Source organism: Triplophysa dalaica, chromosome 3, assembly GCF_015846415.1.
Source record: "Triplophysa dalaica isolate WHDGS20190420 chromosome 3, ASM1584641v1, whole genome shotgun sequence".
Taxonomy (NCBI): domain Eukaryota; kingdom Metazoa; phylum Chordata; class Actinopteri; order Cypriniformes; family Nemacheilidae; genus Triplophysa; species Triplophysa dalaica.
The window spans coordinates 2555552-2581842 of record NC_079544.1 but is presented as its reverse complement, the minus strand read 5'-3'; the positions used below and the strand labels follow the sequence as shown (position 1 = coordinate 2581842).

Genomic DNA, 26291 nt, shown 5'->3' with positions numbered 1-26291 from the left:
TCTGTAAATTAATGTGTGCTTGTTTGTTGCGCTGCAACCCTAACCACCTGTTGTTGTCCCCACATGCGCACACATCTGATTCGACTATCAGGTGACTATAGGCAAGACGTGACAATTCTGATTCGACTATGTAAATCCTTAGTCAAGGACAACCCTAATACCACGCACATACTGTATGACACTTTGTATCGCCAATTGAAATAACTAAAGAAGGATCTGTTTGCTTGCACCACAGGATCTTAACCTCCTTAAACAGATTATACGTTGTTTTGACTTTGACTTTTTTAATTGTTACTTTACAGCAAACATAGTCTATATGTACACTCCATGATGAAACGGCATCTACAGACACCTAAATACTTATACGATGACACAATCTCAAACAGTGAATTATGTATAGTCACTTTGTTATTATTTTATAACAAGTGAATTCATGTCACACCACTCCGCTGGTCTGTTTATGCAACACTGATGCTTACTGGAGTCACCTTTAATCCCCAATAAAGACAACAACACCTTGTCATCTGAAAAATTAAATATGTGTTTAAACTGTCAGTTTTACAAGCATCTGTATACGGAGTAAAGAGAAAGGGGGAACCCACACAGCCCTGAGAAGCTACCGAATATGTGACTAAAGGATTTGAATACCTCTGATTGACTCTCACGATCTGTGTTCTACGGTACCTATGAAAAATTAGTAGTACCACTGAATAAATGGTAAATTTACATTTTAATAAAATTTCTCAATAGAAGCGTCAGTTATATCGTATTGAACGCGGACGTAAAATCCAATAAAAGAGCCCCTGTTATGGTTTCAGGCTTGTCGTATATGCAAGTATGTGATTAGTTTATGAAGCGTAGTATAAAATACAAACAGGTTCATAAGGATCAGCATGCTCATTAACTTGATGGGGAACATCAGTCTCTTTAAAGAGTACATAACATGAGTTCATGAAATGATCTCATGTTGCCGTTGCCGTGTTTGAAAGTAAGCAGTCTGCCAAGTTGTAAATCCGAAGGTGAATGAATAACAAAGTGATTGGCTTGGAAAAAAGGGAGTCGACTCCAAATCGCGCAAACGAGTCGACCCGAGAGCGATTCACTAACCGCCGTGGATTTACATCACTACATATAGTCCCCGCCTACGTTTTGCTAGAAATGCCAATGAAAACTTCTCTCCTCTTCCAAACACTGTAGCTTGTGAGCCTCATTCACAGTAGACCAATCACGGCAGACTAGACCATTTAACCAATCACATCAGACTAGGCTAGCGGAAAGAAAAGGAATAGAAGATGAATCACAGAACGAATCATTTGAGTAAATCAAGAAGTAAAGTAAGAATAACTGCCGTGTTTAACCCCTATGTACTTCAACTTGTTGTAGGACACTCCATAAACCAAACTAGGAACTTACAAATCCCTAGTTATGTACTCAGAGAAATCCATCACTGACAAATTGTCAACTGTATGCGGTATAGATCGAACAATCCGGGTAGCTTTTCTCAGCTACCCAGTCGATGTTGCACGCTCAACAGCAAACTATCTTTAAACTGATAACTGACAATATTGACATTTTAATTTAAGGTTTATAATGAAACATTGTTAACGTTATCCATTCACATACTTTGCGATTTCTGAAAACTGTTCCTTATATTATTTATATTTTTGGACTGTTCACAAATCTCTCTCACATTTTCTTGTGAAGCATTCATGTATGAGTAAATGACGAAAAAATACCCTTTTTACTGGTAAATGTATGTCTAAATGTATATTACACCCAGGCAGGTGTGGAACAACTAGAGAGTGAGTAAATAATTTTTGGGTGAACTATCCCTTTAAGTCTGTGTTTTAGGATTAATTGTGGCTCCAGATTGGTGACCGTGGTGTGGCACGTCACGACTGGTGTAACGCTGGTTAGCAGCATTAGCAGCAGTAAAGGGGGCGAGAGTAAAGGCAGACGCTGTAAACAGTTTCATTAAGCAGTCGGCTACCTGTAATGGACGAAAAACACTCCAACATCACGACCGCTCTCGCTTGCTCGCTTCCCCTTTTCTTATTGCCACCTAGTCTTGCGTTGACAGACAGGAAATCGAATTAAGGTATGACACGACTTCAGGATGACAAACAGCACTGCATAAACCGTACTGATTTCCTGATGAATAACAAATAATTATTTTGTTTTCTTAGAATTTGAATAGGCAGAAAAATGATGATCAAATTAAAATGGAAAACCTAATGTCTGCATGCGAGGCATCTGTCTCTCATTTTTTGAACAGCAGAGAGGAATGTTACATCCACAAACTGTACCACACCCCAAAATCAGTCTGGACAACACACCCCTAAGGCTACTGAAACAATAGCATCATTTAGGTGCGCACCAGTGTCATATATTAGTGATTTGAACCATTGAGGAAAGGATCGGTACAGAGTGAGAGCTAAACTCTGGAGCCAAGTGAGGCTAGTTCAAGAGGTTACAACATATTTGATGGACATTTCATGAACAAAAACCCACACAATCTGAATCTGAAGTATTTTTTTGAAAATCTTCAGATTTTTATGCCTTTGACACTGTGTCTACACCGGACGCGACCGACACCATACGCTTGTTCTAATGGGATTGACACATCCACATCCAGTGTGGACAAAATGTAAAATTATAGAGTTCAAATGCGTTTAATTTTATGTTGTAGCACCGCGCCACGTCCGGCTTTGACAAGTCATTCATAAAATTCTCCCAACCCTTCGGTACATCCTTCGGCATATCTTCTGTTGCAAAAAAGAAATTTACTATAGAAGTGAAAAATAACTGAATTTACATTTAAGTGGACCAAGTATTTATATGGGTCAAGTTTAATCATTACAAAATAGATGTTATGTCCATAGAAAGCACATTAAATGCAAGTTAAATGTTTACTTTATGGTTTCAACTAAATTTTGGAGAATAAAAAGGCTAAATTTGGTTGAAATTATGTTAAATTGTCACTAGTGTAACACAATATGTATGTACAAATTCAAATGCTTATTCCGACTTGTACATATAAAAAGGTAAAAAATAATATGGGAGCATATGACATTTTGTTGTGCTTTAAATTAGTCAAAAAATCTTATTGAAAAATGGCAAAAAGAATAAAAATAATAATTTAGGAATAAAATAATTTGGGTAATTAAAGTCATAAATTTACTTTTGTTGTAAATATGCCTGACCAGATTGTTTAACAGAATGACATTTTAGTGGGCATCTTCGGTAAATCAGGGGAAAATGTATAACATTATAGTTTCTCAGAAAAACAAAAATGCAATTCAATTAAACAGAAAAAGTTTTACTATTTTGAACAACAACAATTTAAAGCAGTATCACACTTTTAATTTTTATGCTTAAACCATTTTTCATTATTGACCCATAACAAATATTTGAATTCTGCAGGTAATACCCCAAAATAAATGGCATTGGGGCTTACAATGGCCTCGTAGAAACATTTACACTAAAAGCAATGATTAGAAGCAAAGATATAAAATTGTAATCGATAATGCTTTTAAGAAAACTATAAGATACAATGACAGCGAGCTCGTGAGTAAAAAAAGAAAGAGACTTGAACAGGTCTGTGGATCAGCAAAAACTCTACAGACTTAATATAAAAAAGAGGAAGCCTTAAAAATGTGATTACTGCTGAAGAATTTGGTTACTGCTGCTTTGCATTTAATCTAAAATCAAGTCACTAAACCTGAGATATTGTAAATTCAACCATCCCTCAGTTAACCTCAAATGCCCTAGATGCTCTGACAGTTTCCTGATACATTTCTCTCATGAACATTCAGAGATAACACATTAATTGTGGAAAATATGAGACTATATCTAAACACTAAATCGGTACTTCGTGTATCATGTTTTCCAAGAACTAAATCTTTTGTAAGAACACATAAAATATGGAAAAACACTGCCAACTCCTGGTCTAATATAAGACTCATGTCATCTTTCACAATTCTCAACCAAGCAAATCTGATTGGCACAATTAAGTTAAAATACTATTCATTCAGCATGAAGAGAATCTTTACAGAAGAGCGCTGAATACAACTTGAAAACTTTGATGCAATGCTTGTCTGCAGATGTTTAATGAATTCTTCAGATATCTGAGATTCCAGAGGAAGTGTCCGAGAACTTGAGCTTCACAATGAGTGAACACCTTTGGCACTTGGTTGGTTTGTTCACAGATTTGATTATCAGCCTATGAGAAAGACCCAAACAAGATACTACCTTAATCAAACCTATGTGAAACTGATTAATAATCAATAATCGTGAGAATAGCCAGGTTTCCATCACCCTGGTTTTACGCCCATTTTGAAGTTTCATGTAAGAAATGAGAGATGGAAAAGAATTAATGTGAAATAAAAAAACGTTGATTTGCAGAAAAGTTTTCACGCTCCCTTGTTGTGTTTTTTGGCAAAAAAAGTGATATGGAAAAAATTTGCCGAATAAATTCTGACGTAGCGAACATTAAAGCCACGAGACAAAGCGAGTCTTACCGTTGCTTGTGTCTTTTTCGTGTTTCCAGAACTTTTTCGTTTTCTGTTGGTTACTAGGTTACCAATACCACGTGATCCGCTTGATGAACTTGACGGAAACGCACCAATTTCGCATTAGTCTTTCCTCCTGTTATTGCAAACTTTGAAAAGATTACATTCGGATGGAAACCCTGGCTAATGATTCTTTCAAGTGGTCGAATCAAAAACAAATCCCTTCTTCAAGAACATAGTGACCCAATTATAAGTGGGAAGATAAATATATTCTCGGCTTAAAAGCGGAATAAAACTCTGTCTTATTTTGATCCACAACATGCTGCACAGACCATATAATTACAGTGGATTAATTCTGGCCGTAGCATGATTAATGACCTGATGTAACAGAGGAACTATATTTAGGAGGCACTTCTAGGAATGTTTGTCGAAAGTCATGTTCAGACGTGACCGAGGACAGATGTGATTTTCACAGTGCAGAAGAACATTTTTAGTGGGTAAGAAAAAGATCAAAAGTGATTCATCTAATGGCAATGAAGTACATTTGCCCGAGCTCTCTGACACGTGCCAAGTTTTAAAAGACAACACAATGTAATGCCAACTTTTGAAACTGGCATGCGCTAAAGTTTTGCATGTCTAATGCTCCTAAACAAACTTTTTAGACCCAAAGAAAAGGTCAGTGGAAAATCAAATGCTCACAACACTAAAAAGGACCCTGTTTCTTAACAGCCTTGCTTCAAATGTGTTAACATATTGTAAACAAATTCATACTAGCAACATCTCAATATAAGAGACAGTAGTGACACTACAAACGCTCAGTTGACTGTTTGGTGAATATGCACTAGCATATCTATAAACCAGATGAAATAAATGTCGATGGACTCCACCCATTCTGCCACATTTCCAAGCGTACAAATCCCAACATGTGCCTTTACCTTCCTCTCCAACTTTGGGAGAAAACAATCTTATCTAGCTCATGTTTTGTTGGAAAAATCTAAATGTTTGTTGAAATTGTACAGAGCCTCTCTGGTCATCTGCCGGGGGTCCTGTCTAATAGTGGCAGTGGTCATAGGGCCTGGGAGTTCTGGCTTTGGGACCATTCATAATTTCCTAGTAGGAAACCGTCTAACAATGGCCGGAAACAATTGGGACGAACATTCTGTGAAGTTCGGTGACAGCTATTGTTCCATGCTGAGATTGAATTGGCGCCAGTGTATCCTGTAGTACCGGACTGTCAGGCTACTAAGGAGGAAACGGGAGCCTCGATAGTGGACCATCCTGTAGTGTCCTGTCCTTCCTCTGGGATACACCCCTGTGTGCACTTTCCAAACACTTTCATCCCCCAAAAATGCGCACGTCACCCAGCCGGAATGAAAAACACTGTACTGTATATATCTCTAAAGGTACATAACACATAAATTCTGCTCTTGCGTTGACCCCTATGATCCCTGATGGATTGAATCGGATGGAGACATGTTGGAGACATGATGATGGTGTGTGTAAACCTGGAGTCGCCTACCGTGGATGAAGCAGGACGAATGTTCCCACTCCTCAAGGTCTACACTTGAGATTGTTAAAAATACACCAGCTCCATTAAAACACTTCCTCGTGACTTTATCTTTGTTTCTCATGCTATTTATACATTCGACTTGTTCTCACAGTGAAGAACGTGTCTGTAGGAGAGTTTGCCTTCCTTTTACCCCCTCAGACAACCCCACCCAATTCAAATTAGCAGCCCACTGGGGCCAAAACATTTTAAGCAAATGGAAATTTGCTGAGGATGAATCATGAATCCTAAACTCACGTTCTCTCTCTGTGTGTTTGTCTCTCTCCCTCAGCATTTAGTCAATTGGTTTGTGAATTGATTTACAGTTAAAATGATTCATATGAATAAACCAGTTCAAATAAACCATCACAGATTTCACAGTCTGTCATGTTGTAAATATCTATTATTGTTTTTGACTTCATCAACTGTTGTGTTTTGTAATTTTATAAGTACATATCAACTTATAAAACTTATTAATTTAATGTGGTCATAAAATGAATTGGGCGATTCCAGTGTTATGGATGTGACATTTCGCCATATGGATATGACATAGAAGCACTCAGAGAATGTATTTGTGACCAATATACTGAACCATTTGTTTATATTTTACTAAACCCTTGTTGATGGAGTTAAAAAATCTGAAATATATCAGTCTATGCACAAGTTTTCTACTTAAAAAAATGGATGTATACATGCGTTTTGATTTGACAAAAACTGGACACGGATTTCGGAAGACAACAAACTTTGTAGGAGTTCTGTGAATTAAAACGCACAAACCTGAAACAATTACACCCAACAAACGGAGAAAGGATACCTCTTCATAGAACATAAAATAGTTCATTAAATTAATTTCATGTGCCCATTTATGCGGAATATGTACCGTTGTGGGTGTGACAATACAAAAATGTAAATAACCTGACTATGAATAATCATTCACAAAAAAAATGCTTTAAAAACTTAGAGAGACAAATTATGAGTTAACTAAGCAAAAGTCGTAGTTAATATTTTACTAAACCGAGAACTGGACCTTAATATAAAGTGTGACCAAAATCAGTAACTGTTGAGTAGTTTTACCTTAATTTAATACAGTTAATATACAAGAAAATATTAATATAAATTAAATTGTTATATTATAACCAAACACACACCGGATGTTAACGGACCTGGTGCATGCCTCCGATAAAACAGTCTATAGTTTAGTGGAGACTAATGAAGTGAACTACTTTTTACAGTGCCTGTAACCCAAACTGAGCCGAGCCCCAACTCAAAGGGCTATGCAAAGCTCATTTATCCATTAAAAGAAACATACATTGCAAGCCAATTAAATAAGTCGTGTGCTCAAGCCAAATAAAACATCGCTGAGGAGGTGAAAATAAGTCTCAATATGTATTTATCGCTTGTCATGTCTGCACACACTCCCCATTGTCTTCACTCTGTCAAACTTTCTCCGACTCAGCTGTGTTTCTAATCCCCTCTGTGGACAGATCACAAAGATCATTTTATAATGCGTGCAAAATACTTTGCGCCTGGGGAAGCCCAGCCTCATTCCAAACTGGCCGGGAGCCCAAACAAAAGCCTCGGAGCTCTGCTAACGGATTTAACACAAAACGTGGACTTTACACTGACATCAAACTTCACGGGTCGAAAAGATGCTGTGAGAAATTGTTCACAGGCCAGCGATGTTCTCCTTGAAAATAGCTTGTACTGTACACTTGCATAGCATATGAATATCGCTGTTCTTCAAAATTCGTCCCGCTTAACGATTCTTTTCCTTTTTAATGCCTCAGTTCACCAGAGGACTTATTGGTGTGTCATTGTGCCGGACGGTCTTCTTTAGTTCAGCATAGCGAGTTGGGATGAGTATGTGGCAGACAATAAAAAATACCAAATAAGAACTGATTTACTGCCGGACTCGATTAGTTCCTCAACAGTAACGGACTGAAATCAGCGTTACCACCGGCCAAATCTCCTCAAGAAAAGCAGAGCCAATACTCTCAGAAGTATTCCAAATATGAAACAAAACCTCTTTTGTACAGCTGCCAATGAAACCAAGGAAATCTGCGAAAGAGATAATTGGCAGTGCGTCTTTGTGCAGTTACCACAGCCTTTTTTGCTTTGCTATCTGTTTCTGTCCCTCCACTGTTCTCTCCCCGGGCAGCTGCTCAGTCTAAAGGCCTGCTGATCTCTCTCTCTCTCTCTCTCTCTCTCTCTCTCTCAGGGTTGCAGTTGACCGCTCACAGCTGATCACCTATAGACAGAATTAAGCAACGCAACCCTGCAACTCAGTCCATGTGGATCAGGATCGAGGGCGAGGGACATGTCTGGGTCTCTGATAATATACAGTAGCTGGTCAGATGTCACCCAGAGTGTTAAAGGGATACTTCACCCAAATATTTTGTAAAAATATTGTCATTTACGCACCTTTGATTAGTTGCAGATCTTTATAAATGTCTTTGTTCTAAAGAACGCAGTGAAAGATTTTTGGAAGAATGTTTATAACAAGACATCGACTCCCATAGTAGGAAATATACAATGGTAGTCAAAAGTGCTTCGGAACCGTTTGCTGTCCTACATTCTTCAAAATGTCTAAACAGAACTCAAAAAATGTGTTCCTACTATGGTGGTCAATGGGGGGCAAGATCTGAACTGGGTTCATGAAACAAATACATTTATCAAAGCAAAACAGTGAGCTAGAAATATATCAAATGTACTTAGAGGAATTATTGAGTTATAGTTTAATCTCAAAGGGATTACTTCATCACACTTTTACTAGAATTCGTGAAGGTTTCTCAAAAGAGAGTTCACCCAAATATGTCAGCCACCCTTGTGTCATTCAAACCCCTCGAGGCTATTTCTTTAGAACCAAAATCAAAATTATTTTCTAGGCAGGGCTGCCAACTTTGGCCCTTGGGGTGCTGTGAAGGAAGGAGGCATAGGATTGTTTCTTATAAAGGTTTTAGACACCTGGGCGATCTTGTAAAATCTTTTTTGCAAATACATTTTTACTTTTTATAGCCTTACCAAAATTTATAAGCAGAGTTCACCATGTTTTAGTGAAGTTCTGTGAATAATTTATTTTAATTGATTCACAATATGCACACATTTATTCCAAATCTTATCCTTGATAAAATGCTGAAAACAGCGCTGTTACGGTCTCTTGTCTTGTCACACTTTTAATTGTGAATAACATTACATCACTCACATAAATAAATGACATTTTTCATAAAAAAAGAGTGTTTTGTAGTTTACATTAGTAGATACTGTCGGTCAACATTTCTATAGTTAAAAAGTTTTTAAAAATTGGATGTTTAGCCACTTCCTGTACGTTTTGCGTTGCACTCTGAATCTTAACTGTCTGCTTTGATTTGATTGGTCATTGCTCGGCCCTCTTAACAGTAACTCCCGCCTTCTTACATTTAATTGGCCAGCTTATTTTGACATCGATTTCCCCTACGAAACTGCTGAGATGTAAAAGTTTGCAGCACCAAAGCACAGAAGCATTTATTTAACAAATGTTTTTACAAACCACAGAAAAAAATGTCGGAATTTTTTTTTTCCTGAGAATATGTATGTGGCATGAGAGTCAGTTGGCGAAAGCGTTAGATTTAGCAGCCCTGTTAACTGCGTTTAAAAAAAAAATAATAATAACGTTTCAGAAAAATAGAACAGACACATTTTTGTGTTTGGTTTAACTAGCCTTAAAGTATAAAGCTGACAAAGATAAAAAAACTGATTTGGTAATTAAAAGAGCTAACGATAAAACTTTTCTAAACATCTGCCTGCTGATACTTAAGCATTAAGTATAAAAGCAATTGAAAAAATATACACATTCTTCTATGAGCGTTTATAAGAGGCAGTTTCAGCCATGAAATTATTATATGAGAGGTATTTCAAATTCTATAGGTATCTAAACGCATAGGGGAGGGGCCTAAATACAATTGTTTTATTTCATTGTTTTATAACATTCATCTTACAGTATCTCCGAACACCTTACAGTGCTCTGCGGTTTCATAACTTGCTGCAAATAGTCAGCAAGATCGGACCCCAAACCACAAGTTCTTCACCACAACACCAAGCACCAGGCCAGGACTCACTCTATAACTGATAATGCAGTTTAAATCACTGCCTTTGGCAAAAAACTATATCCTCTTTCTTGCTGTAACTTGCCAAACATGAATTACAGTAGCCAAAACAAGGATTTCATCAAGAAGCTTAGCAAGGGCTTCTTTCTTCAGTGCATATTCAGCTCTAGTTCATTTTGCCCCAAAACTTCTTAATAATCCACTATGGAAACAATATTAAACGGGACTGCGCTTTAACTGGCATCGTCTATTTTGTTCCACCACAGTCTTAAAACGGGCCAATTCTTTTTCTTATGACAATATAAATATTTCTAGCATTAAATTCTGCATCGTTGTTTCATTGCTGTGCCATTGTTCACAGCTAGACAAAATGCATCCCCCTCTCTTTTGCTTCAGCGCAATGTGCGCAGCACAAGCACAAACACAAACACGAACTATACGTACGCATGTTTTAGCTTTTGTGGTTGAAACGCAGACACGCAAACTGGCAAGGATTTGAGACATCGCCAAGCGTTACTGAATACAACATCGGTGAGGTAATTTTAAGTAAAATCTAACTAATGTTTCAGTATTCACTGCAGTTATCCACCACTACATACGACAATTTATCAGAATTCAAATTAAAAGAGTTCAGCTTTGTTTTTAATGGCAAATTAGTCAAATTCTTTTTGTTTCTTTATTAAGTTAATTTAGAAAAAACACGATTATACGTGCCACACAATTTCATGCTGCCTTGCGTCACCGTGTCCTAACTTGTCAATATATAAACTGATAGGTTTGTGCAATGCGCAAAAAAGTTGAAAACATAATCAATCACAAACTTAAACCGATTAATTTTGAGATTTTTTGTAAACATGCATAATTCACTTATTGTTTCATCTAGCAAACGTTAGAAAATGATTCACCATGTTATTACCACTGGTTCTTAATATATGGTAATTAAATTAGTTTAGCTGGTAAACACCTTTTTGTACAATTTTTTGATTGCTCATGCTCTACATGTTTTGACTGTTTGTGAATTTATTAGATTGAGTGACTAAATTTTGCTCTTAAATGCACCAGGTGGCAGCATTTAACTTTAAAATAGCAAAATTTTCATACGGGGTGCATTAACCCGGACCCCCCTAGATGAAAATATGTTTATCCGCCATAGTCTCACAGAATCCTATGGGAAACACTGCTCTGTTTAGGAAAGTTGGGATTAGAAGCCATATTCTAGAGCAAGTTTTTTTTACATGTAAAATAATAAAATGTGAATGAATTTTGCCCTTGATAAACAGTGATGCAATGATAATTTTTTCAAACCAGGTGGGCAAAAAAGCATCAGCTAGAGTTAAGGACGCTTAACCAAATAAAAATGTTCATGTCTCCACACACAGACAAATTCATACAGTTGGTTGAAAGAACAGAAGCTACATGCGTAACATGTGTTGCGTAATTGTGCTCTAGGGCTTTGCACTAATATGCAAAATTCTTCAGTACACTCAAACCTGAGCTAATTTGTACTGCACATTGACCAGATTTGTACTTTTACAGCTTGCCTCATCTCATTGGCGATTCAGCTGCGTGACCAGCTATTAGCTAACGCCTGGTTTTGCTACAAAAGCTAAAACATTCAGGTAAAAACACGCTCGCCCACAAACACCCCCACACACATCGCCGAACAACTGCACAAACAGGACTATTGCGTCATACTCTGGAGCACGGTTCAAGCTTTGACACAGAGAGTTGTCTTACTTAACAACTGAAGATCACCTGACTGTTCACTTCCAGCATGATTGTCGTTGCTGCTATTGCCTAAAAATCCCAGTGAAGGTGCTGCCAATGTTCACGACACACAGCCCCTGACAACTTTCCATTTACTTCTCCAAACATTTCAGGACTCTATGGTAATGTAAATATTATTACCCTACTGCACCAGTGAAAACAGATATGGCCATTTGAAACGATTATCTGAAAGCCAGCGGGATTCCTGGGAGGGTGTGACGGTGATGGGGTAAAGAAGTACAGCTAAAATAACAGAAAAACAAGACCGTATTTCACATTACGTACTTCTCTGGCAGTGCTTCTGGTTCCAGCAACGCTCGCCAAAATCCCCATTGATGGTGGTGAGGGGGCAGGTAGTTTTGCCCTGAGCTGTGCCAGGGCAGATGTCTCCACACTCCCTGTCGTTTTTATTGGCCACGATGTAGTTATCCTCCATGGAGTCGAGGATCTTGGACCAGTCCAGGGTGGAGAGGTAGCAGAGGTCGGGGTTCTTCTCCACACGCACGGCTCCTCGTGTGATGTTCATCAGGCTGTGAAGGCCGATCTCCTTTAGCTGGAGCATCTCGAACAGCACCAGGGCGTAGTTGAAAAAGAGGTTGGTGCCCCGGATGACCGTGAGATTAGGAAACAGGTCGCTGAGGCTCTCCAGCCCATAGACACGGAACAGGAGCAGATAGTCTGTCACCACCGTCAGTTTGGGGAAGGACAGGCCGCGGAAATCTTCGGGTTTAGTGGTGAACATGAGCAGGATCTTCAGGTGGCCTTCGATCACTGTGCAGTTCTCCAGCACCCGCAAGTTGGTCACGTTATTTTTGATGTTCTTACTCGAGCAAACTAGAAAAGAAAACAAACAAAGCGTTATTGACTTTTGTTAAAGTCTCCTGCATAAAATTGATTACAGATGATAACCTTAAAGATGACAACAGCAAACAAAAACACACAAAAATACAAATATTCCATAGAAACAGCAAACGTAAACTTTGCCATAAAAATGACAGAACTATATAAAGTTCAGTGTCGCAAAGGTTTCTTGCTTTGAGCTGATGTCTTCCATATGCCATTACATGCTTAATGAAGACTATAAAAACTTTTCCTGCAGCTTTTGACATTCCAGTCTTGATTTACTAGAACATGAGCGCTTCAGCTGTGGAGATGCTGTCTACGTTTGCTAATCGGCAAGTGAGAAACCAAAACCATCAAGAGAGAAGTGATATGGGAGAAAAACCTTGTTCGTAGTACAAGGAAAACCTTTTGAATATATTAGCTTATAATTCAGTGTTTTAATAATGATAACATTATGGTAGGAACTGTGATCTTGTGGTATAAATTACATTTTCATTTATGCATTTAGCAGACACTTTTATCCAAAGAGACTGACATTGCATTTAAGGGATACATTTTCATCAGTCGGTGTGTTCCCTAGGATTCAAACCCACAACCTTTGCCCACAAGTACTAACTTTTTAGTTCTGACAACATCAACAATTGTTATATTAACTCAATTTTTTTTTTTTTTGTCAGTCGATAAGAATCCATGGAGGACTGAATCGCAATTCATATGTGAATTGATTTTTTCACCCACGTCTAGTATTCATGATCCCAAAAAGCACAGCAAATGCAACTGTAATCAGCCTAAAAAACATTGAAACACTAAAAATGTAACACCAAATTATAGGGATGTAACAATATGATCAAATTCTAGCAAAAAGTCTCAATATTATGGTTGTCACATGACTGTATGAAATGATTGGTCTTCCGGGCCTTTAACATAGAGAATGTTAAATGATATAATTGATATTACATCTATCAAGGTGTTTTTTAAGTTAAGTTTTTAACTCATACCTCAAAGCAACAGTTATGATTAGAGGATAAAGAAATGATATGACATGTACAATGTTCAACTAAAGCAATAAAAAGCAGTGGGTTATAACATTCACTGTAAACCACTACTTCCTATAAAACGGTTATTCCAGGGTTTCATAAAATAAAGTAAATACAATTATATTTAGGCTATGTAATCCAGTCAGCTGTTATAAATCGGTGTATTTTATAATGGCTCAGAACTCGGCTCAGCCAATCGGAATCAAGGACCAGAACTGACCGTTTTCTAAAATTGTTTATTAACACTTAATGGCACTTTTTCCAAGTCTTCATTTGTCATTTTAAATATTGCAATAAATATTGCACAGCAGACAATACACTGAGGTATTATCGTACAGTGTGATTTTGAAATCGTTACATCCCTACCAAATTAATTTTAAGTTACCACATATAACATTTAGGGGTCGACCGATTATCGAACTGGCCGATTATCGACGTCGAGATTGCTTATTACGAACTTATTACGCATAAATGTTTAGACACACAGGTTATAATTCCCGTCTTGGAGTGAATACACGTTAGCACAGTCGGTTGTCTTCAGTAAGTGTCTTCAGATCTGTGTAATAAGTGTTTTTCCTTTATGCCTTAACGCGCAGCCACATTTTTTTTTTTACTGCGGAGAAAGACTAAATACGCCAGTAATTTTGTTCTTACAAATACGACTTATACTTGATTCAAAAGTGTGACTGGTCTGCTGTTATTTGTGTGTGCTCATTATCGACAGTATGTTTTGTTTCTGTAAAACAAGGACAATATACAGGCTGTGTTTTCAGCCGTCTCTCTCCACGTGCATCTCTCTGAAACATGTCATTAAAACGGATTTAAAACTCAGCGAATACTCATGATAGAAACATAAAGCATATGTCTAACGAAAGCTTAAAGTGTCTACTTTTAAATTATCCAATTAATATTAATATTTTAATATTAATATTATATACTATGTATGAAAGACAGGTGCAGTTTCTCCCGCATCAGCTTGTTATACGATCACATCCCTGCGCAGAGCGCTCCATTTCACATGATCCGATCAAGCCAAACAATAGCACAACAAAACAGCAATAATCTTCGTTAAAATTTTTGTTTATTTCCTTACCGTTTACCATGATGTTACTATACTAAACGTGTAGGAACCATGGTTGTTGGGCAAAGTTTTTGTCAGAGCTATAGTTATTCTTAATTTTGAACATATTTTTCATTTTTACATCGGACATATATATCGGTTAAAAATATCGGTTATCGGTTTATTTGACCTGTAATAATCCATTATGACATCGGCCCTGAAAAACGCATATCGGTCGACCTCTAATAACATTTTACATCTGCCAAAACATCTCCAGAACAAATGCTGTCTTTATCCTGTTGGTGGACGCGTCCCCTTTAAAAGGAAAATGGCCCCTGCTGCACGTGACTTTAAAGATTCCACGATGGGATTCATGAATTACACGCATACATGAACTTTGATGCGTGCACTGCATCCCCCCCCCCCCCCCCCGTCTCCCACCACCTTCTATGACTGAGACCTTTTAGACGCAGCCAGAGCAGACGATGCATACCAACAAGAGGGACCAGAAAGGTTGAAAGTCCCCTGGCAGTTGTGCTACTCCATTTCATTCTAACAACGACCTCACCATAGGGATTTGTACAAATCCCAAAAGTTTTGGAGCATGAGTTGGAGCTAAACCATGTAGAGTAAACCTACTGACTTGTTTCTTCCCTATCGCACACACGCACAAACCTCATCTGCAATACCTCATCGCTCCCAGCCGGAACCTTATTTTTAGCTCTGCCCTCCTGATCAAGAAACCAATACACGATGTACGAATGGTTTGCCAGCCAGCAACTGACAAACTGGAACAGTGTGGCAGTAAAAGGACGGCTTTGAACTGACCTAGGTGAGGGGAATTCTGCTCGACTATGTAGTCAATTCATAAACGTCAAAAAAAGAATCACACACTGTTCAACCCTCAACATCAAATGTTGGGCAATGCAAGCAGTTGTTAAGGACAGCTGTTCTCAGATTTCAGTGTGAACGCCCACAAAACATCCACACAAGCTTCTATCCTTAGGCAGAAAGGGAAGACAATAATATTTTAAATCACATTTTATAAATTACGTGCTTAAAAAATGGCTTTACTTTCCCATCTGATGATCTATTGTGTAAAAAAAAATCCGAAATCAAATTGATCCTAACGTTTAAATCTTAACTTTAACTTCAATCTGTGCTTGAGATCGAATGGTTTTATAGTGACGTAATGAAATCAAGCAATATCGCTATAACATGAGATAGTTTGAGCAGCTACGTCCACTTCATTACAGACCTGACACATGTTATTTAGACTAATGTGCAAATGATGATGACGATGAAGATGCAGCGACCGTATATCGCAGTACAAAAACAATATAATACATATCGTAGCGCTTTTAAGATATGTATCGTAGACCATAGCAATATATATATTTTTCAAATTTATCTTAATTTTTTTGACAAATCTATTCATTTTTTTTAGTTTACATAATTGTTGAATTAAGCCATGAATAGTGTCAATTCTTTCACAAAATAACAAATGTTTTTTTTTTTACTAATATCGTGATGCAATCGTAATCATGAACCCATTTTTGTGTATCTCATTGAATCGTGAGCTAAGCGTATCGTTACCTCCCTTATAAAAAGTGTGTGGCACATGATGACAAGATTTCTAATGTAAATGTTGCTTCATGGCAAAAAATAAAACGTGAGTAACTCAAAAATAAGTGTGCACTTCACACAAAAAGAGAACGAACAAAGAGGAACGTTTGAAGCCGGACACAGAAAATAGTTTATGTGCGAACTGTTTACGTAAAACCAGAAGTCTTCAGAGGGGGCGTGTCTCCCCAGATCTTACCCCACTTCCCTTCTGAGGTCGTTTCACCAGTTTGTATTCATCTGCTTCTTGTTTTTATACCACTAAAAGGAATTGCAATTGATCAAGCAAATATCAGTAGCCTACTCAAACATATTTTGCCTCAAAAAAGTTCTACAAGCATCATACTTAAATTTGCACGATGTAGATACTCAATACATCATATCCTCCAGTTTATTGGACAAAAACACTACTATGATCCTCTCACATACCTTTTGCGGGACAGTTTTACAGCATATTTTTATTGACATGATATATGGGTTTTACTTTTGGGGCATAAAAGTGACACATATAGTGACAAGTTGACCACTTCCTTCCACGCCTCACCCCATACAAGAAAAACAGCAACGTGGTCACAGGGAATACGTTTAGCACAGAGGATGATATTGGGCAACCAATAAGACTCCACAGAGAAGAGAGTCTAGACACAGGATGACTTAAAGATTCACCTGCACACCAGCTGCTCACACCGAGAACAATGTCACCGCTCGGGTTTCCACCTCTCAACTGTGTAAGTCCCAGCCCACACACATGAAATTAGATTTAAATATAAAATAGGTCTAGCGGATGTTGCTCAAATGAATCGAGAAAAAGTTTTGGTTTGAGTCTGTGCATATTTTAAAACTTGTGCATGTGCGACATCCCACTCGCTTGCAGGTTGAAAGTAGGGCTGTCACAATTATTAAATAATGGTCTCATCACAATTTTTTGTCGTCATTACAAGTATTTCCGATAACCGCAATTATTGTGAATCCTTAGAAAACAAGGGTGATCTGCAGTATCTATTGCATTTTACATCCAACGTCCTTAACGTGCATTTACTGTTACGCTCAAACGACATCTCCCCATCATCTAAATTGTATTACTCTTGTTTGTTTTTTTGATAGATTTTTATTTTCAAGACTCAAGTCTTCTCTTTTAAGGTCACTCAACAGTCAATAATATTAGTTATTTACAAAATGTTCATGTTTCTATAGTATACATTTTCGTCAGTGAACACATCAATAGCTATATTGTCAAAGCCTTATAACAGACAATTATTCGCTATAATATGAATTATTTAACAGACAATAAATTAAAATTTCATAAGCGCAACTTTGCATTAAATGCGTGAAGAAGTATAATTGCCCACAACTGCACTATTAGAGACAAATGCGCTTTAAAACCTTAAGCAATTTAAGTTAAGATAGACAGACATTGGAAATTTCATAATATATTTAGCTAAACCAAGAGAGTAAATTATTTCACGCATGAATGAACCTATATAATGAAATATACAATGAAAGTGAACACTTCACAAACAAACCACACTTTTAGAGTATAAAAAGGATGTGGCATGCATTGTAAAAGGATATGCTTTTAACCATTCACAATGTGTGTGCATTACTTCGCAACCACTTGACGGACAATCAGACCACCTGAACAGCCATGACAGACTTCAAAACAGGCCAAACAACAGGCTAACTGTAAACTACACTTGAGGGCAAGGTTATAATCGTCCATCTGAATGATTCACAAAAGGAATTGTAATGAAAACAGACAATGTAGAAAAAACATAATGGGACGCAAGCTGCGACGACGTGTTGTATGCGGTGTTGTAGCTACAGGGTGTGGCGGATACATTTGAAATGATTTCTCACAGTTTTAATGGTCGCGTCAACTAGGACTTGACAGTCTTAAAGTAGCAATTAGGAAATTACGTGCGACTCGCTGTCGGATACTAACAATGTAAGCAGGGTGGTGACCGCGTAGAATAGTTTCAGATCTTAAGTCTGCAAAGGCATAAATTATGTTGTCATGTGCTGTCTTTAAAGATACACAAGAGACAAAAGTGCGTTGAGGGCTACAGCGCTCAACAGGTTAATCAAATGACAGATAAATCGACTAGCAAAACTAGACAGTCACATATCACTTTGTAAGTTAACACAGAATTTATAACATGGATTACTAAAGCAAAACATCGAATTTGAAGCTGAAAAATGCTCCAAGAGCTACGATTGAATCCAAGATCAAAAAGAGGAATTTTTATATGGATTGTAAAATGTAGGACAGACGTTGAACTCCGTGTTAATAAATGTTCCGAGATGACTTGAGCTCTGTGCTGATTTTCAGTCCTGGCCAGGCTGAGCGGAGGCCCCAAAATAGTTTCACTCTTCCCTACAGTGGTTCACTAAAAGTCGGAGAGGAGCAAGAAGGGGGCCAACTTAGCAATTACACAACTTGTTTATGTTCAATCGGCCCTCAGAATCTCGCACAAACTGGTTTCACGTGATTACTCAATATTATCGTTTTTTTTTTTATTAAAAGCTGCCGTACACACACCCTCAGGTGTCAACTATCTGCTAATAAACTACACCTGAACAAGACAAAGACGCTGCATTCTTAATATATGTTCTAGATAACTGAAAACAACTCCGTATCTTGCCAATGTGACGGTTAAAGACTCTTAAGAATGTAAGCAAATAATATTTTAAAGACAGAATGCCAACAGGCTACTGATCTGAAGCATATCTTCGCTGCGCTTTTGAAACATTGGAGGTCCAAATTCGCTGTTTTTAAAGTAATTGAAATTACTGTACGTACTTTTTAAATGATTGAATACTTTGTGGTCAAAGTTGAAGCACTTCTTGTTACCTTTTATTGGTTCAATGTTTGCAAAACAAACTAATAATAACGTGATTTATGGCAAAAAACAAAAGTTCGCAAAATATGGATATACAAGGTTTTAGAAAGACAGAAGCGATATGCGTTTCATAGGTATCTATATCTGTAGGCCTTAACTTAGAGCCTAGCATTTGTACACAGTACTCTAGCATACAGTAGCCCAACCTTCAGACACATGGAACAGAGTCCCAAAATGGAAACTGGCAGAACTTTGAATGCATAAATTTAATCCAAAACAAGGCTATATTTAGCAATCTGCAAAGCAACAAGATTAGAAAAACTGCACTTGGTTTTACCAACAAACAAAGCCCAGACTCACTTGAAATATTTCTTACGATGGCGTAAAATCTCAAGGATTTTTTCATAAACCAGTTTGGGATTCACTTGAAATGAGGACAAGACAATGATCTGGTCGCAGCGCAACACAACCAAGTGTGTCAAAAGCATGCTTTCATGTATTTAGCTGATGCAGGAAGTATTTCAAGACCACCGAGAAACAAAACAAGTGCTACTCGATTACACAACAATGCAAATGACTAAAACCAACCAGCAATCAAGAAGCATTCAAACAAATGTAAGTGTCCTGAAATAAAAATATTTACCGAAACAACATTGCAAGACGACAGTCTTCACGTAAACATGAATTAAATTACGATTTGTTCAATATGTTTGTCATGCATTTACAATTTAACAAAATATGAATTACAAAAAGACGTTAAATATCACATGTTCTGCTTCAACTCCTATGCAAAAAGTTGTGACCTGATGACATGAAACTATAATGACTTTATTGTGTTAAATGAAAAACTTTAAAGGTCATAAAAGGACTTGCAGCACTCTGTTTGCCAAAATAATCAACTTTATTTATCTACTAAAGATGGGATAACAGGTCTTCAGCGAGTCTGCGACATTAAAGCTTTCCTCGTCTGCCTTTACGTTGCATTGATTTGATGGGGATGGAAATGCTCGTGTCCCTCTGTCAACGCTGCAAATGGCTGCAACGGGCCTGGCTAAACTTGAAAACCATTACCGAGCCTCACTAACGCTAGCAGTTTGAGCTACAAATAGATCAATACTATCCTCGAACGATCGCTAATCTGGCTTTAGGGTCAAATGCACGCGCTCTGCGCCATTAAAGCCCTGACGAAAAGATGAATCTACACCGCAACGACCGAAAATGTGATTCATTCGGCCCTTGCCCTGCAATGTCCTTCTGTATGTCCGTTTTACCAAATGTGTCACAGTGGTCAACATCGTTTGCCTTTCACGGTAGCCAGTTAACATTTAAACGGCAGAAAAGCGTCCGCGACCTCACATCTTCATGCGCACGCAAGAAAGAAGCAAAGCTCCATAGTTACACTTACTTTCTCCATTTGTTTGTTGACAATTGCAAACGGTGTAGACAGACGCGACCAAAACAAGCAAAGTCCGCAGCCGCATTTTGACCTCAGGCGAAGCCAAAAATCCGTCCGAAGTCCCCTCAGAATACCTCTCGGTTGAGATAACGCTCGGTTTTAATACACCGGCGTTGTTTTGGCAGACAAAATTAAAAAAGAAAAGAGGAAAAAGGGGCTTCTGTCAGCCCTCTCAGACAAATGGGCGGAGAAGAAAGTCCAACGTGTTCAATCCGCTCGAGCTGCTGCCCTGCGGTCGCGCGCACAGAATGCTGCTGATGTTATGCACGCGCACCGAGCGAGAGACAGCTTTCGTCAGCACTTTAATTCAACGTAAAACAGTCTAAAGGAGCAGCGATGTGTCCGCATGGCATCGCGTAAAGCGAGCAGTTGAATCTTCATTTCCGATCGGTCGCATATACGTCGAGCACTTGCGCAGATTGCTTTGAGCCGTGAAAAAAAAGGAGAGCGGCCGCGCGCGCGGAGCGCATGCAAAACTGAGCACTTGCACAAGGCTCGTTAACTTTGTCCAATCTTGGTCCTCTTTTCTGTTACGCGGATTTAAAGATGCACGCAGACTTGCGCGTTTCCAAAATGTTTGTTTTAATTCAGCAGTAATTCCGGGAGTCGCAATAAGGTGATTTGACTCTTTCCAGGTCCCTGCTGACAGAGCACTCGCCGTTATACGAAAGCGCAGTTTTCTTCTTCGCTACGCGTTTTTGTCACACGTTCGTTACTTTCGATGGGTCTGTTAAAACAACACAGCAGAGATTTCGGAGAGATTTCCAGCTCCGTTGCTCCAAAGACACGCCGTCCTTCAGCGTCGCGTTGCCGACGAGCGGGTGCGTGGTACTGTGGTGATGAATGTGAAAAGGAGCCGTTTCAGCAGAAGTCACCAACGCGTCTTTGACATTCAGTCCCTCGTGGATCGCGAAGAACAGGAAAGTAATATTCAAAGGAGAAAGTATGATTTTCCCCACGCTGGTGAGAGCTAACGTTACTAGTGATTTGACATATAACCTCTCAGCACGGATCCCCTTTCCTGTCTGTGCGCCAGTAAACAAGAGCAGGCAGAGAGCGCGCGGGGAAACGCGGAGTGGAACCGCGGAGTGAGCAGAGAGCGCGCATGACGACAGACGAGCGAGCTGTAAAACAACCTTCGTTACAACCTTTTGAACCATCAAACATTAACATTTTTAAAATGCAGGTTATTGAAAATTAAAGCGCGTGATTATCATTTGGACTATGTATCAAATTACGCACATAATATATGAGGAAATGTGGCATTAGCACTCCGAAAAAAAGATGTTATTGATATGATTAGAATATTTTTTTATATTAAGTATGTGTTCTTCGACACTATGGCCCATAAATGTTTGTATTTTAATTACTTTAATGCTTGCTTCATTGCTTTTCTTTCTTGCCTGTATTTTTGTCCACTGTGTTTATTTATTACCTGTATCAGAGTGCTCGGTTATGATGTTGTTGTGAATGGTGTGTGTAGATAGTCTAAACAATTGCACCAAGGATTTCTAGGAAAACACTTTTTTTTCTCTTCCTTGCGATGAAAAATTGACCACAAAATGCTTTTGATAACTGACATTGGTATATCCAAAGTGCATTAAACATCAAATAGCAGCTCGGAAGACATTTGGGAAATGATTTGTTTGCTTTTGAGGATGTAGTGGCATAACTGTGTTGGTTTAACCTGATCCAACAAGTTACCAGCCCGGTACATTTCAAACGATTTGGTGGACCCTTTAAAAATGTCTTCATTGGTTTGGGGTAGAGTTCATTCAGTCTTTATGGATGAACTATACCCCAATTTGATTATACGTATGTGGTCCTTAGGAAAAGTGTAGATAATCTCAACAAACATTCTCGCCACTATAGAAAGTTTATTGTACATGCCAATAAATATGTTTCGTGTTGCTGAACATTCCTGAATGATAAGATTAACATAAATTATACAATGTTGTCTACAGTCAACACGCATCTTTTTTTCTGTGGTCTATGAAGCTACTCTATAGGACTATTTTCACGAGAGACATTTTTCAAAATATCTAAGACATTTGAAACTTGCACAGCAAGAAAGAAATTACGCAACGGACGGATGTCTTCCCTTCCTAATGAACATGAGGCAGGGCAAAAGGAACAATAGCATACCCAATCCTCTCTGCCGTACAACCTGTTTACATCCTTGGTTTCTAGCACAATGTGTTAAACCCTTCCAAATGTCAGGTACACCGCGGACAAAAAACACCTATCATCGTTTCCAGTTAGAGTGAAAAGAAACACCAAAGCCATTATAAATTCAATCAGCAAATTTATAGAAATTGTACCACATTTAAATATAAGTGACTTCTCCCAAGCAGGCAACATCCATTAGTCATAAATGGAAATGTATTCACTGAATAAGTGACATAATCAAATTGTTTGTCAGGAAATGTCATTTATGAAAATTTTACATCTCACGACGGACAGGGTTGGATGACGAGTACCTCCGCAAAGAATCAACAACTGTTGAGTAGTTTTAATTGAATACAAGTCCTATACAATAATGCAAATTAATCTAAATATAAAATAAATTGTTATATTAAAACCATACACTGGTTAACTGCGTCCGATAAAAACCATCTGTCATGAGATTGTGCGTTGGTGAAGCTACTGACATGAAATAATCAACACTCTGCTGACCAATCATCATGTTATTGATTATCTGAGATTACTGTTCAAGGGGGGTTATGTGTTTGCCTGTAAGAAACAATGCGTCACTGTCAGACACGGTCATGGTCTTATTAAACTGTTGTTTCTCATCAGACAAGAAGAGCTGTGGTGTTTGTCATTATATCCAGTATGATTTAAAATAATCATTTCCGCTAAAATGATTCTCTTACCTTTATAAACATTTATAATAAGCATTTCCACAAAGAGGGGAACTGTGAGAGTAAAAGGCTGAAGATTATTCATAGCTTATTTACTATATTTGATGTAGGGTCTCTATGGCAACAAAAGTGCATTTGGGATAGATTAGATGATGTTGTGCATGAAATGGTCAGAAAAAATACATGATGAAATCGGTCTAAAAATGAACATCTTAGAGGACAGGGTGTTGGTTTTTTTGGTCCTTTTTCACGAGACAGATATAAAATCACAGGATATGTCCTTTTAATTGCTTTATTAAATCTGAACTTTCTTGGGTAGAAAGAGAACGTTATTTGTGCAATAAAAGTGACTTTAAGGCCATGTCTTTGATCTTCTCATGCTTGACTTCAGATCTTCTGAGCTTCCAAGAAATGAGTTGGTGGGTTCGAGTCTTTTAAAGGAGTAGTTCGCTTTCAAAAAAAATGTTCATGATAATTTACTCTGTCATCCAAGATGTTTATGTTTTTTTCTTTAGTCGAAAAGAAATGAAGGTTTTCGATGAAAACATTCCAGGATTTTTCTCCATATAGTGGATTTCAATGGACTCCAAATAGTTGTCAGTTTCAAAGGACTGTAAACAACACCATACGATGAATAAAGGTGTTATCGAGTGAAACGATCAGTCATTTTCAAAATAAAATAAAAATGTTTATATACACAAATGCTCACCTTGCTCTGTTCTGCGATGCGCAATCATGACTTCACAAAATACTTTCTAATTTTTTTTTGAAAATGGCTGATCGATTCGCTAGATAAGACCCCTGTTCATCATTTAAAGTCCTTTGAAGCTGCACTGAAACTGTCATTTTGACCTTCAACCATTTGGAGTCCATTGAAGTGGAGTGAATATGGAGAAAATTCTGGAATGTTTTCATCAAAAACCTTCATTTCTTCACAACAAAAGAAAAAATTATTTTGAGTAATTATCATGAAAATTTATCTTGAAAGTGAACTACTACTTTAACTTAATGCGTGTTATTACAGTGAGAATCCAGCTAACCACCGACTCAACAGAGTGTCACAGCAGCTGTATCTGAGTCAAAAGTCCAATAGCAAATGCTTGCCGTCTCTAGCAGGTATGATAAGGTTTAACATCCAAATTAAAACCTAGTTCAACACTCATAACTTCCATTATTTGGAAAATTTTGTCTTCCAAAGAAAATCACATTTTTATAGTGGTTAGGAAACATGATGAAATGAAACTATGCAATGAGAAGAATCAATATTATTAAATGATAAAGAAATGTAAATGTAAATGTTGTTCTCTGGTACAAAATAAGGCGCTACAAAAGATTTCTTATTGAAGAACGGAAGATAGGGTTAAATGGTTAAGGTTAAACTGAATCACTTCATTGTGTATATGACTGATAAATTGCATGTTGAGACACAACCAATACATATCCTGATAAATCAAGCTTGTGAACAATTTATCTGATAAAACAAGAGTCCCAGGAGCTCTGGCTTCTGTTGTCAAGCAGACAATACATGTACTAATGGTTAATGGGCAACCTCTGCCCCTAAAGGGAAAAGGGAGAAATCTATACATATCTGCTTATAGGACAGGAAAGGACCCAGAACAGGAGGAGACAAAAGACAGGTTTCCAGATTCACATTTAAGGTCCTCCATGCGTCAATATTTTTAATGTAAATACATTCGTTGGGGCTGATGCTGATTGTGTTTTTATTACTAAAGTTTCCTCTGTGTACAATGTGGTCTGCTGAACAGATGACAGCAACCTCCTTCTGAAAACAGAGCGTATCCTGTTCCTGACCCGCTTTCTATAGCACTGACCCCAAAGCTCTCTAATAGGACTAATAGGATTACATGTGCTAGACTGGCTTGTTGTGCAGAGTTCAGACGCTATATCTGCCACGTCCAAAACCTTCACAGCGTGCCATTCTCATATCATGCCGTCATCGACCATAGTACTCTATGTTCCTTTAAAACATAACACTTCAAATAAATGAGACAATAAATCAAAAACAATCTTGTTCTGTTGTTGTTAATTCTTTCAGATTAAAGAGGTACCAGCAGGGTAAAAGGGGTATATGATGGGACCAGCAAGGTGACATTTATTAATTTTGAATATTTGTTAAGACAATAACTGCAAAATGGGACAAGAGTTAATTTATACAACACAACGTACAAGCATTGCAACAATTTACCAAAGAAATTGATTTTAAACAGTAATACTAGTCCATTTGTTTTTAACTTAGACAAATATTAGTCAAAGTAGCTTCCCAGAGAACACACAAACTGGCAGTAAGAAAGAAAGTACACATTAATGCACTGCAAATGCGTAAACGTAATTATGTTGGAATGATAAATACACTTTTAATGAGATAATAATGTGACACTGCTGCTCCCTGGTGGATAAAATTGGCCCATGCTAATGCAAACATGATACACAGTTTTAGTCTGTGGTCCCTGACAGGTTGATTGCAAATAATGTATAACAACAATTCATAAACATTATATAAATACTGAGAAATCATGCAAAATCATGTACAAGCAAATGCATATCAGCTCTCAAACATAATGTTACTTCAAATATAAGGCACACAGAAATCAAGACACTGGGTCCAGGTTACGCTATCCAAAAACTACAGATTTAGAAAAGA

At 37.8% G+C, this 26291-nt stretch overlaps 1 protein-coding gene across 1 annotated transcript in view; it reads right to left on the bottom strand.

The window, feature by feature from the left end:
* insra (insulin receptor a) overlaps window positions 1-22601 on the bottom strand; it is a 46497-nt gene extending 23896 nt beyond the window's left edge. Inside the window, 2 exon segments of the mRNA XM_056743856.1 lie at window positions 12192-12740; window positions 20715-22601. Of these exon segments, the coding sequence (XP_056599834.1) occupies window positions 12192-12740; window positions 20715-20790 (625 nt within the window). The 5' untranslated portion in view covers window positions 20791-22601.
* Between the last annotated feature and the right edge of the window lie 3690 nt (window positions 22602-26291).